General features: G+C 47.1%; 1 protein-coding gene across 10 annotated transcripts in view; it reads right to left on the reverse strand.

The window, feature by feature from the left end:
• Positions 1 to 13,277, reverse strand: part of TMC5 (transmembrane channel like 5) — a 77,104-nt gene that overhangs the window by 35,646 nt on the left and 28,181 nt on the right. For 8 of the 10 annotated variants that reach the window (XR_014840623.1, XM_085017391.1, XM_013995619.3 and 5 more), the window contains 3 exons: positions 6,074 to 6,914; positions 4,414 to 4,586; positions 3,294 to 3,383 (listed from right to left, as the gene is read on the reverse strand). Coding sequence is in view for 9 of the 10 variants with exons in the window: in XM_085017391.1 (XP_084873517.1) it covers positions 3,294 to 3,383; positions 4,414 to 4,586; positions 6,074 to 6,849 (1,039 nt within the window). In the remaining variant the exon portion in view is untranslated. Of the gene's footprint in view, positions 1 to 1,174; positions 1,786 to 3,293; positions 3,384 to 4,413; positions 4,587 to 6,073; positions 6,915 to 13,277 lie in introns of those variants that run through there. The other 2 variants (XM_085017393.1, XM_085017392.1) reach the window with 1 other exon arrangement.

The raw sequence follows: 13,277 nt of genomic DNA on the forward strand, positions 1-13,277 counted from the left end.
GGAAAGGAGTCTGACCAGTATCCATGAGGATGTGGATTCCACCCCTGGCCTCACCCAGTGGGTTGGGGATCTGGCATTGCTCTGACCTGTGGTGTAGGTTGAAGATGCGGCTCAGATCCTGTGTTGCTGTGGCTGTGGTGTAGACCAGCAGGTGCTGCTCTGATTTGACCCCTAGCTTGGGAACTTCCATATACCGTGGGCGTGGCCCTAAAAAGCAAAACAAACAAAAAAAAAGCGACTGCCCCTTTTGAAGAGCCTGGAGCAAAAACAGGGTACTTTGCATGATTCCTGCACAAACCACCACCACCAAAGTCTTAAGCTGTGCCTTCAGCCAACACCTGGACGCCCCCCACCCTCACTCCATGTAAGGAACCCGCTTGCTCCACTCCTTTGGGAATGAGCAAGGAATCAGGTACTTGTTTTCACTCCTCTTCTGTTGCAGCAGGAGCCCCAAGTAAAGGCTTGCATGAATTTTTGGGCTGGCTTCTTACCAAGTTCTCTTGATTGGGAAGGCCAAGAACCCCGGTCTGTAATAACCCAATCTGATGTCTTTTTTTTTTTTTTTCTTTTTAGGGCCACACCCTCAGCATATGGAAGTTCCCAGGCTAGGGGTGGAATCAGAGCTGTAGCCGCCAGCCTACACTACAGCCATAGCAACGCCAAATCCGAGCCTGATCTGCGACCTACACCACAGCTCACAGCAACACCAGATTCTTTAACCCACTGAGAGAGGCCAGGGAGCGAACCCACATCCTCATAGATACTAGTCCAGTCCGTTACCGTTGAGCCACAACGGGAACTCCTCTTGATGTCTTTTTTTTTTTTTTTTTTTTTTTTTTTTTTTTGCCACTTCTTGGGCCGCTCCTGCAGCATATGGAGATTCCCAGGCTAGGGGTCTAATCGGAGCTGTAGCTGCCAGCCTACACCAGAGGCACAGCAACGTGGGATCTGAGCCATGTCTGCAACCTACACCACAGCTCACAGCAATGCCAGATCCTCAACCTACTGAGCAAGGCCAGGGATCGAACCCTCAACCACATGGTTCCTAGTCAGATTCGTTAACCACTGCACCACGATGGGAACTCCTCTCTTGATGTCTTAAAACCAAACCCTTGTGGACCTCTCCGGAAAGCATTGCTCCCGCCCTAACTCCGCTGCCCCGATGTCTTACTACCTTGGATGGTCTCCTGTGAAGCTCGAGGCGTGTCTAAGGCCATGCTTTCCGAGCTATAAAGCGTCCGAGAAAATGATTCATTCAAAGATGTTGAAAACCGTAACACCTGCTTGCCCTTCCTGTCCCTCTGCTGGCTGAAAACCGGACAGTCTGTTGCACTGACGTCGGAAAGGGAGGAGACCAGGCTGACACTTGAGTTCAGCGGCCTCTTTTCTGAAACAATCTGATTCAAAGATGGAGAGCTCTGGACCCCAGATGGGATGTCCTCAACTTCGACAATGATTTCATTCCCTTGGTCATCTGACAGCATCTCTGGCCTCCTCTGAGCCTTACGCACCCGTGGCGTGGGCTTCCCAAGGCCTCATAGAGAAGTCACACCGGCATCGTCGGCTACTGGCAGGAAAAGTGACAACAGCTACAAAGAGCTGCCCCGTCCGTGGTGTGTAACGCCAGGAGGAGACGGACAAAGCCAGCGCCACACAATCCCAGCACAACTGCCCACATCTACGCTGGAGGGGAGGGTCTCTCTGCGAAGAGGTGCATTTTTCCTGTAGAGACCTCTGTCCCAGTAGCTAGGCAAGGGACTGGAAACAGAATCCTTTGTTAAAGACAATGGGATTCTAGAAACAGAAGGCAGAGATCCTTCTAAATGACTCGTAATCAAAGGGCAAGATTTTCACTTTGACTGGGGGCCTCTGGCCTAAAACTTGTATTTTATTTTATTTTTTTTTAAATTTTTTTTGTTTGTTTTTTGTTTGTTTGTTTGGTTTTTTTTTTTTTTTGTTTTGTTTTTTGCCATTTCTAGGGCCGCTCCCACGGCATACGGAGGTTCCCAGGCTGGGGGTTGAATTGGAGCTGTAGCCGCCGGCCTACGCCACAGCCGCAGCCACAGCAACACACGGGATCCAAGCCACGTCTGCAACCTACGCCACAGCTCACAGCAATGCCGGATCCTTAACCCATTGAGAAGGCCAGGGATTGAACCCACAACCTCATGGTCCCTAGTCGGATTCATTAACCACTGAGCCACAGCAGAAACTCCTAAAACTTATATTTTATATTGATCAATTTATATGCCTATCAGATGGGTTTATGGTGAAATAGTTATTATCCCCTGAAGACCTTGGTTGCTGCTATCTGTCTGCCTCCCAATACCATTCCCTCTTTCTCTTTCTTTCTTTCTGGATGCACCTGCAGCATGTGGAAGTTCCCAGGCTAGGGGTTGAATAGGAGCTGCAGCTGCAGGCCACAGCTACAGCCACAGCCACACAGAATCCGAGCCTCATCTGTGACCTATGCTGCTGCTTGAGGCAATGCTGAATCCTTAACCCACTGAACAAGGCCAAGGATCAAACCTGCATCCTCACCAATGCTATGTGGGGTTTGTAACCTGCTGAGTCACAATGGGAACTCCTCTTTTTCTTATACCAGCAGAAGCCTCCTTTCCAGGGCAGGCACTATGCTCAGTTAAAACTCTCCCATCTTCCTTCGTGGCAAAGGGTGGCTCCTTGGAGGCCAAGGGTGGACCCGTGATCCTGTTATAGCCAATAGGATTGTGGCTTCCAGGAATTCTCTTTAAAAGGTGACTGTTTGCCTGGTTTTACCTTTTACCCTTCACCATTTCTCCTTCTTCCTGACCAGAGGCTGTCATTTTGAAAATCAGAGTATACACATTCATGGGAGGCTAAGGATGGAGAAAGACGCTACAGAAATGAATTATACTCCGATTTAAAAAAAAAAAAAAAAGCACTATAGAAGGAGCCTCAGGCTTTGAAAGCATTATGGGCAGAGATGCCACGTAAATTGTGGGTGTGTTTGTTTTTGTTTGCTTTTTCGGGCCACACTTGCAGCATATGGAAGTTCCCAGGCTAGGGGTCCAATCAGAGCTGCAGCTGCCAGCTGACACCACAGCCACAGGAACATGGGATCTGAGCCCTGTCTGCAACCTACACCACAGCTCCTGGCAACACCGGATCCTTAACCCACTGAGCGAGGCCGGGGATTGAACCCTCGTCCTCATGGATACTAGTTGGGCTCACGATCACTGAGCCACCTCGGGAACGTCCCACGTTCCTTCTTTAGGATTGACTTTTTTGGTCACTGTTCATTTAAGCCTTACCTTGGGGAGACTTGAACCAATCATGTCCCGATAATGGTGGGTCTCTGTAAGCTTGGCCCCGGCCATCGTCACCCACATAAGCAGGGTTCACTGGAACGAAGAGGCAGGAGACAATTAATTCCACCGCACTAGCTGTTCCGGAGCACAGCTTGGTCCATAAGACTTGCAAATGGCTTGACTCAGGGTTTGTCTGTGGAGCTCCTGTCGTGGCTCAGCAGTAAGGAATTCCTAGTCAAGGACTCAGAGACACTGTGTGTTTCTGCTCATCACAGCACGTTCAGCTTGTGCCAAGGGAAGGAAATGGCCCAGGTGAGCTCACTGCATCAAGAGGGACTGTAGCCCTAAACAGAATCTGTGACCTCAGATCAGGCACAGCCAAGTCCCAGCTGATTCAGTCAGACCCACAGATGTGTGGGTGAGAAGTAAATGCTGTTTATTAGACAACGCTGGGTTTTGGAGTTATTTGTTATGCAGCATTCCTGTGGCAAGAGCTAATTGATACATCCCTTACAGTTGCTGGATTATTAATGCCATTAATTCCATGAGTGTTGCTCAAGCACCTACTGGGTACCAGGCACCATGTAGGAAAAACACCTGGAGCCTTGGAAGATATTGAGATGAAGGCTGTTCATCTCAAGAGCACATAACAGGATGGCATGGCGCTGGCCAGGTGAATGCCAAGGGCTATACCCTTGGACTTAAAAGATACCCAGAGAAGGAAACCATACTTGATCTGGTATTTGAAGGGGGCGGGACAACTCTAGTCTTGCTGATCTTTTTTTTTTTTTTTTTTGTCTTTTTTTAGGGCCACACCTATGGCATATGGAGGGTCCCAGGCTAAGGGTTGAATCAGAGCCATAGCAGCTGGCCTATGCCACAGCCACAGCAACACCAGATCCAAGCCATGTCTGTGACCTACACCATGGCTCACGGCAACACCAGATCCTTAACCCACAAGCCAGGCCAGGGATCGAACCTGCAACCTCATGGGTCCTAGTCAGACTCATTTCCGCTGAGCCACAACGGGAACTCCCAATTTCTGCTGATCGTTAATGACTGGTCCCAAGCCCACTGAATTTTGCTTTTGTCCCAGGATATGATCCTTATGACAAATGCTCACCATAGCCACGGTCAGGAGCACCTGGCACAGAGTGGCTGTATGGATTTGCCATCTCCATGGATGTCATTTCAATGTTTTCAGGGTTATCTCCATCTTCTCTCCCAAGGATGCCCAAGGGGCCGTCACCTCCACGGTGAAAAGAGGGCCGGATGGAAGATGTTCTGCTGAGCATTCTGAAATCCCAAAGCGATGGCTCAGTATTCATCCACTAGCATCCATCCATCCATCCATCCATTCCACAAATGCGGACTCAATGCCAACCATGTGTTAGCCATGGGCAACGGGGTGAGAGCAGAAAGATAAAGACTCAGGGTGTCTACCCTCAGGGAACTCTCAGGACAGCCAGGTAGAGCTTCTTAAACACAGCCATAAGCAATTATCAGACAAGTAGCAACTGATGACTAGCAGAAGACCAGCCCAAGGAACTCAGAGGAAAGAGAGAAGAATTTGGGCTGGGAGTCTGGAGGGAAATTGTACGGAAAAGAGGCATCTGAGCTGGGTTTGGAAGGATAAATTCATACATAAAGAATCAGGAGGAGGGCGTTCCAAGGACAAAGAACAGCACAAATAAAGGTGCGAGACTAGAAAGTGCTGAGTATATAAAGGGAATGCTGTGAAAATCAATTCACTTGGAGCCCTGGTTCTCAATTTTATGTAGATCCCAATTCCCAGGCCCCACCCCAGACACAGAAGCTCTGAAGGTTGGGCCTGAGCATGTGTATGATTTCAAAGCTCCCCAGGTACACAGGTAATACTAAGCATCAGCCCAAGTCGAAAATTACTGACCTAGGAGTTCCCACTGTGGCTTAGCAGTAACGAACCCAACTAGTATCCATGAGGATGTGGATTGGATCCCTGGCCTTGATCAGTGGGTTAAGGATCCAGCGTTGCTATGGCTGCGGTGTAGGCCGGCAGCTGCAGCTCCGATTGGACCCCTAGCCTGGGAACTTCCAAATGCTGCAGGTGCAGCCCTAAAAATAAAATAAAATAATAAAATAAAATAAAATGCATTCCTTTTAATATAACTCTGGTTAAAATGTTTGGGTTCATAACTATCATTTGTTGTTGTTGTTGTTGTCTTTTTAGAACTGCACCTGCAGCATATGGAGGTTCCCAGGCTAGGGGTCCAATCGGAGCTGTTGCTGCCAGCCTACACCACAGCCACAGCAATGCAGGATCCGAGCCTCAACTGGCAACTGCGACCTACGCCACAGCTCATGGCAATGCCGGATCCTTAACCTACTGAGCAAGGCCAGGGATGGAACCTGTGTCCTCATGGGTATTAGTCAGATTCATTTCCGCTGAACCACCACAGGATCTCCCATAACTGTCATCTTAACACTAACCTCATTGGCGAAGTAGCAGGGTCACAACAGTGGGAATTTAGGTGTCTTGCAGTGATGAGACAGGAAGAGATAGGAGACTGGGAAGGAGGTTATTCAAAGCAAGAAGTAATGAAAGATTACGTTCAGGTAAAGGCTTGAAGCCTCAGGTTGAGTCCAGGTGAGGCAGACAAGTAGGCATGAAAGTTTTGCCACAAGTTCAGGTCAAGGAACCCATCCTGTGTGTCCCTAACCCAAACAATAGCAACCAAGTTCCACCGATTTCATGATCTAGGCTTCACCCTCCATCCCCAGTGGAGGAAGATGCTGGCACTTACTCCCTGTTCATTTCTGGATTCTCAGAAGAGCCATTCTCAGCTCCTGGGTAATCAGGCTCCCCCCACAAGTTTGGAGCATGGCGATAGTCCTCAGCATCAGGATAGTCTGGTTCCCCCCAAAAGTTTGGAGGATCAGGTTGATTCTCAGCACCTGGATAATCAGGCTGTCCCAGAGCGTCTATGTACGGATTGATTCTAGAACCCGCAGATTCTGGATTCCTTCTGGAGCCTGGCTGGTTGGATTTGGCGCTGGGGCCGGGAGAGGTAGTGTTTCCCTGAGCTCCAGGGTAGTCTGGTTCTCCCAGGGAGCCCAGATAATCTGGATTTGTTCTGGAGCCTGCATAATTTCCACTGCTCCTGGAACCTGCGAAAGCAGGATTGCGTTGAGAGGCAGAGTCGTCTGGCTCTCTGGATGGGCCTGAGTGGTATGGATTGGGCGGAGATCCAGGATAATCTGGCTCTGCCCAAGAGGCGGGATAGTCTGAACTTCTGGAGTCTGCAGCATAGGGATTGTGCCTGTTGCCTGGGTAGTCTGGATTCCTCTGAGATCCAGGATAATCTGGTTCTGCTAGAGACCCAGGATAGTCTGGACCTGTTCTGGAATCTGCAGAGTATGGGTTCCTCCTGGTGCTGGGGTAGTCTGGGTTGTTCAGAGGATCTGGAGGTTCTGGATAGTTTGGAGTGTTCAAATATCCCCGAGGATGGTTCTGAGACCCGGAATAGTAAGCAGCATCTGGATCTTCCTCATAGGCGTTATTCCGGTAGTAGGCAGACATGATTTTCCTGGCGTGTTAAAATGTTCCTTTATTTGCAATCACCTGGGAATCTCTTCTGTTATTATCTGAAAAACAAACAAACATAAAAAATAGAAGGAAAGGTCAGATATTTTTCCTTTCTTTCCTGCATTTTATAATGATGTTTATTTTTTCCATTGTAGCTGATTGACAGTGTTCTGTCCATTTTCTGCTGTACAGCAAGGTGACCCAGTCACACATACAGGTATACATTCTTTTTTCTTACATTATCCTGCTCCATCATAAGGGACTAGATAGAGTTCCCAGAGCTACACAGCAGGATCTCATTGCTTATCCATCCTTTCTTTCCTGCAAAGGTTGATGGTTATCTTTTAGCATCTCTTCTCCCTTCTCTCATAGCTGGGTACACAGCTGCCCAAAAGAAAGACTGTGTTTCCCAGCCTCTCGTGCATTCTAAGTGCAGCCACGAGAGGGTCAGCAGGACGTGAGCAGAAGCGATGTGTACAACTCCCAGGATGTGCTGTGGAAGGGAAGGGGCATGCCTCCCTTTCCCAGTCTTCTTACTTCCTGGGGGCTGGAACCTGGAAATGATGGGGCGCCATGTGTGCACAGTCGGCACCCACCCTTGGGAGAGCAGCGCAGCAGACGGAGGCACCTGGGTTGCCGGTGATTTCACAGATCAGTGCCCAGTATCAGCTTGGGATTTTTCTTTCTTTTTCTTTTTTCTTTTTTTTTCTTTTTTGTCTTTTTAGGGCTGTGCCTGCAGCATATGGAAGTTCCCACACTAGGGGTCGAATGGGAACTACAGCTGCCAACCTACACCACAGCTCATGGCAATGCCAGATTCTTAACCCACTGAGTGAGGCCAGGGATCAAACCCGCAACCTCATGGATACTAGTCAGGCTCATTTCTGCTGAGCCACAATGGGTACTCTCCCTTAAAAAAAAAAAAGATTATTTTTATTTTACTTATTTATTTAGGCCATGCCTGCAGTATGTGGAAGTTCCCAGGCCAGGGATCAAACCCACAGCAGCAACCCAAGCCACAGCAGTGACAACACCAGACCCTTAACCCACTGAGCCACCAGGAAACTCCAGAGACACACACTCTTTTTTTTTTCTTTTTCAGTCTTTTTAGGGCTATACCTGCGGCATATGGAAATTCCCAGGCTAGGGGTCAAATCAGAGCTGTAGCTGCCAACCTACACCACAGTTCTCAATGGATCCTGGACTCACTGAACGAGACCAGGGATCAGACCGGCATCCTCATGGATACTAACTGGGTTGTTATCTCTGAGCCATGACAGGAACTCCAGCTTGGGCTTTTATGTAAAGAAAGAAATAAACCATTATTTTGGAGTTCCTGCTGTGGTGCTCTGGGTTAAGAATCTGATCACAGTGGCTCAGGTCGCTGTGGAAGCAAGGGACAGATCCCTGGCCTGGCACGGTGGGCTAAAGTATCTGGTGTTGCCACAGCTACAGCACAGGTTGCAGCTGCAGCTCCGATTCAATCCCTGGCACCACCATTAAAAAAAAAAAAAAAAAAAAAAAAAAAAAAAAAAAAGGACAACGAAAGCCCTAGTATCTTGTGTAAACCACTGTTTGGAGGTCTGATACGTCTGAACAAACTTATGTCCTGCCCAAGGCCTTCCCCTGGTTATGGGGGAGGGGAGCAATGAACAAAAGACTGGAAGGTACAGGACTTTTTGAGCACTTTGATGGCATTTGCGATTCTTGCTTTCAAAGCATAAACTACCATGAGCGCACAGAGGAAGAAGGGTCGGAGTTCCTGTTGAGGCTCAGCGGTAACAAACCCAACTAGTACCCATGAGGATTTGGGTTCAATCCCTGACCTCGCTCAGTGGGTTAGGGATCCAGCGTTGCCGTGAGCTGTGATGTAGGTCGCAGATGCAGCTCAGATCTGGCATTGCTGTGGCTATGGTGTCGGCTGGCAGCTGTAGCTCTGCTTTTTTTTTTTTTTTTGCTTTTTAGGGCTGCACCCACAGCATATGGAGGTTCCCAGGCTAGGGGTCCCATGAGAGCTCCAGCTGCTGGCCTATACCACAGCCACAGCAATGAGGGATCCGAGCCGCATCTTCAACACTACAGCTCACAGCAACGCCAGATCCCAAACCCACTGAGCCAGGCCAGGGATCAAACCCGCATCCTCACGGGTCCTAGTCGGGTTCATTAACCATTGAGCCACAAAGGGAACTCCTGGAATGAACACTTTTTTTTTTTGGCTGAGCCTGTGGCATGTAGAAGTTCCTAGGCGAGGGATGGCACCTGCATCTCACAGCAGCGACCCCGGCCACTGAAGTGACAATGCCAGATCCTTAACCCCCTGCACCACAGAAAACTCCTTGTAGCTCCGCTTTGACACCTAGCCTGGGAACCTCCATATGCCTTGGGTGCAGCCGTAAAAAACAAACAAAAAACAAAAAACAAAAACCAAGGGGGAAGGGTTAATGATAACTAGAGGCCTTGGGTAAGGAGACCAGTACTACCATCTCTTGCAGCTTGAAAATACGATGTTATGAATTCTGTGAGCGCTAATCTATAGACACAGCACACTTTCAATCAGAAGTGATGGGGCTTTTAACTTCTAAGTGAGCTGACTATCTGCTGTTTTTACTTGCCTGCTATCCTGATTGTTCTCTGGACATCTGCCCCTGCCCCATGCCTGGTCCAGGAGATTCAGGAAAGACTGATTGCTTTCCTGCTCCAAGGGTGGCCGGTCTCATGACCACAGCTTGCCTATCAGCATCCACCATGCCTCTGGCTGCAGATTTTAATTCAGGGATGGGCACATAAACCAAGTCGGTCTTCCAGGACCTTGACCGGGCTAACTGGGAAAGAGATATGCTCTTATTTCACTAGGTTGCTATGGTGATAGAATATAAGCCTGGAACTTCCGGTATAGTCAGAACAGAGAAGAAAAGAAGTAGGGGAGAAATTTTAAAGGAAAAATTAATAGGATCTGTGGACTGACCTGATATGGGCAGGGTGAGAGCTAAGGAAAAGAAAAGGCACAAATAGCTCCATAGTGTGATGCTGGTATGATTATATAAATGAAGACGCTTTTGCAAGAAGGAAGTAAATCATTTTTAAAGTTCAGCCAGTGTTTACATGTGTGTCACTATGTAAATGAATAGGCTTAGACTTCTTGCTGAGTCATCAGAACTAAAGAATTAACCTTCTGTCATTTACAGCCTCAGAATGTTTATTCGCCAACTCAATTGCTTATTTCTTAGCATAATGGAAGTCTGTTTTTCATTATTTTGTCTCTGCCCAGCAAACACTTCTTTCTTTTGTGGTGACATTTTTCTTCTCCTTCTATGTCACCTAGGTGTAAAGTATGATCCAATTGGAATTATTTGCTTCCTGGTCACAGTGGTTGGGTCAGGGTATATATACCCAGCAGAGCCAATAAGATTCAATTCTGGAAGTTTTGTCAAAACGTTGGAAAGAGAGAAACACTCTTTTGGCTAGACTTGGGATTAGGAAGTTATAAGTCAGAAGCTGCCAGAGATCACCAGGGTAAGAGGCCTGTCTGAGCAAGGTGCCAGGAAGGAACAGAAGAAAGCCAAGAGATAAACAGAAAGACCAAATGCTGATGACATTGTTTCAGCACCTGAATCCAGCCATGCCTGAAGGCAGCCAGCCACCAACCAATGACCTGAGTCATTACATTTCTTTTTGGTCTTAAGTCAGTTTGAGTTGGGTTTCTGTCATATGCAAACGACACCGCACCACAGCCACAGCGATGTGGAATCCAAGCTGATCCGAGTCTTCAACCTGTACCACAGCTCAAGCCAGTGCTTCATCCTTAACCCTCTGAGCAAGGCCAGGGATCGAACTTGCGTCCTCATGGATGCTAATTCTATCTGTTTCCACTGAGCCATGACGGGAACTCCAGAGCCATGACGGAACTCCACAACTTATTTTTCATAACATGGAAAATGAACCCATTCCCCTACTTACATGGTAAGACTTGAAATTAATAATAAACCTTGGCTATTACATCTAACAAGCTAAATGATGCCTACTAAAAATAAGACAATGAAATCCAGTATAATACCAGCCTAAGAGAAGTGAGTATGTCTGCCAACAGACAAAGAGTGTTCACAGTTGCTTTTTTTATATAAGTGCCAGAAATTGGAAACAACCCAACAGCAGAATAAGTACATAAATTGTGGCATATTCATATAATGACATAGTACACAGCAGTAACAAAGACTGAGCTTTGTTTGTTTGTTTGTTTCTTATGGCTGCACCTGTAGCATATGGAAGCTCTGGGGCTTGGGATCGAACCTGCACCTCTGCAGTGACCCAAGCCACTGCAATCAGATTCTCAACCCACTGCATCACAGCAGGAACTCCGAGACTGAACTTCTGAGACATGCAACAAGATGGATGCATGTCACAGAAGCAATGATGATTGAGCCTGATACAAGATTACGGACTATAAAACATTTATACAAAGTTCAAAATCAGGCAAACTATTTAATGGTGCTACAAGTCAGCACAGTGATTACCTTGGGGAAGGGAGGAGCTGGGAAAGAACATGAGCCTCTAGGAATGTTCTCACCTTTTGCTGTTGTTGTTGCCTCTTTTTGTGTGTGTGTATGTGTGTGTGTTTGTTCTTTTAGGGCCGCACCCAAGGCATGTGGAGGTTTCCAGGCAAGGGATCTAATCGGAGCTGTTGCCGCCGGCCTACACCACAGCCACAGCAACGCCAGATCCGAGCCGAGTCTGCCACCTACACCACAGTTCACGGCAACTCCAGATCCTCAACCCACTGAGGGAGGCCAGGGATTGAACCCACAACTTCATGGTTACTAGTCGGATTCGTTTCCGCTGCGCCACAATGGGAACTCCGAATCTGTTTCTTGATGCAGGAGAGTTCAGCCTAGCCTGACCTTTGTAATCTTCACATGACAAATTCATATACATCTGCGTGTGTTACCTGAATACATATATCCATGAATACATATGTATGAATGAGCGAACTGTTGGCTGCTCACATATAACATTTATCTATCTAGTTACTTACCTAGCAATCATCTACTTATCTACTTACCTACTTATCTATCTATGTGTGTTTTATGTATGTGTTGTGTGAATATATCTATTACTGCAACACATGTCATACATATTCATGAACATATTTATGCATATATATGTTCATGGTTGTATTCATATAACACAGGTAGAGTAGGTAAATAGATAAGTAGATGATAAATAAACATTATATGTTATCAGCCAATAAGTAGGTGATAGGCAGATAGACAGATTATACGTGATCAGCCAGCAGTGAATTTCAAGTACACGTCTCTGTTCTGCTGATGTCTTTGGTAGGAGCTTATACAGGGCATGTCTTTTTCACAAGATCAAGCACAAGCGTTGCTCTCACCGCTACCACCTGCGCTGGGACAAATTACTAAACAAACAAAAAGCTAAGCCCAGAGAAAATGATTGGGAGGGAAGAGGAAGGAGGAAATAACTACAAGGAAATAGTAGAGAGATTTTATCTTTGTCTAATACTGTCAAATGAAGTGGGAGCGGTTCTGAGAACCTCACTCAAAGTTTCCTATTAACAATTAGAGGAACACGTATCCTGCCCTTTCAAAGGAAAAGTTTCACTTTGTGCCTTGGAAAAAGCACAGAGAGAGAAGACATTTTTTTCTCTGCCCCCAGTTTTTTTTTACTTCTGTACCCCAGAAGTTCCCAGGCAAGGGATCGAATCCAAGATAGAGCTGCAACCTATGCCACTGCTGCAGTAGCACCAGGCTGGGGATCAAACCAGCACCTCCACAGAGACGAGCTGGATCATTAACCCAGTAAGCCACAGCAGGAACTCCTCTGCTTCCAAATTTTATTGCTTTGTATCTTCCCAATAAGAGCCATTAAAACATCTACTCTAAGTCCTCTTGTTTTGTTTTGTTTAGGGCTGCACATGTGGCATATGGAAGTTCCCCGGCCAGGAGTTGAATCTGAGCTATAGCTATAGCTGTCTGTGACCTACACTGAAGCTCATGGCAACGCCGGATTCTTAACCTACTGAGCAAGGCCAGGGCTCGAACCCACATCCTCATGGATCCTAGTCGGTTTCGTTAACCCAAATCCTCATGGATCCTAGAAATAAATGGAACAGGTCCTTTTTCTGCTTAGGAAAACATCTATTTAGGGTTTCCCACTTCACTGTGTCAGGGGTTTCAATTATAGTCCTAAGGAATTCTATGCCTTCTGAATCTATTAATTGTGGACTCCGGATTTGATCACGCAAGGCTCCTGGCTTGAATGTGTGATCACAACAACCTTGCATTTCTCATTCAGCTAGTCCAGAAACGTTCAAGAAATAAATCTTTAATCTTGAAGAGGTCCCGTTCAGGCTATTTACCTGATCTCTGGGGCTTCTTAGCTTTCCTGGACTTCAACCAGCATAA

This window comes from Sus scrofa, chromosome 3 (genome assembly GCF_054392235.1).
Source record: "Sus scrofa isolate SSC_HxYL_T2T_F1_AM1 chromosome 3, Sscrofa_HxYL_maternal_Yorkshire_Landrace_v2.0, whole genome shotgun sequence".
In the NCBI taxonomy this organism is placed as follows: Eukaryota; Metazoa; Chordata; class Mammalia; order Artiodactyla; family Suidae; genus Sus; species Sus scrofa.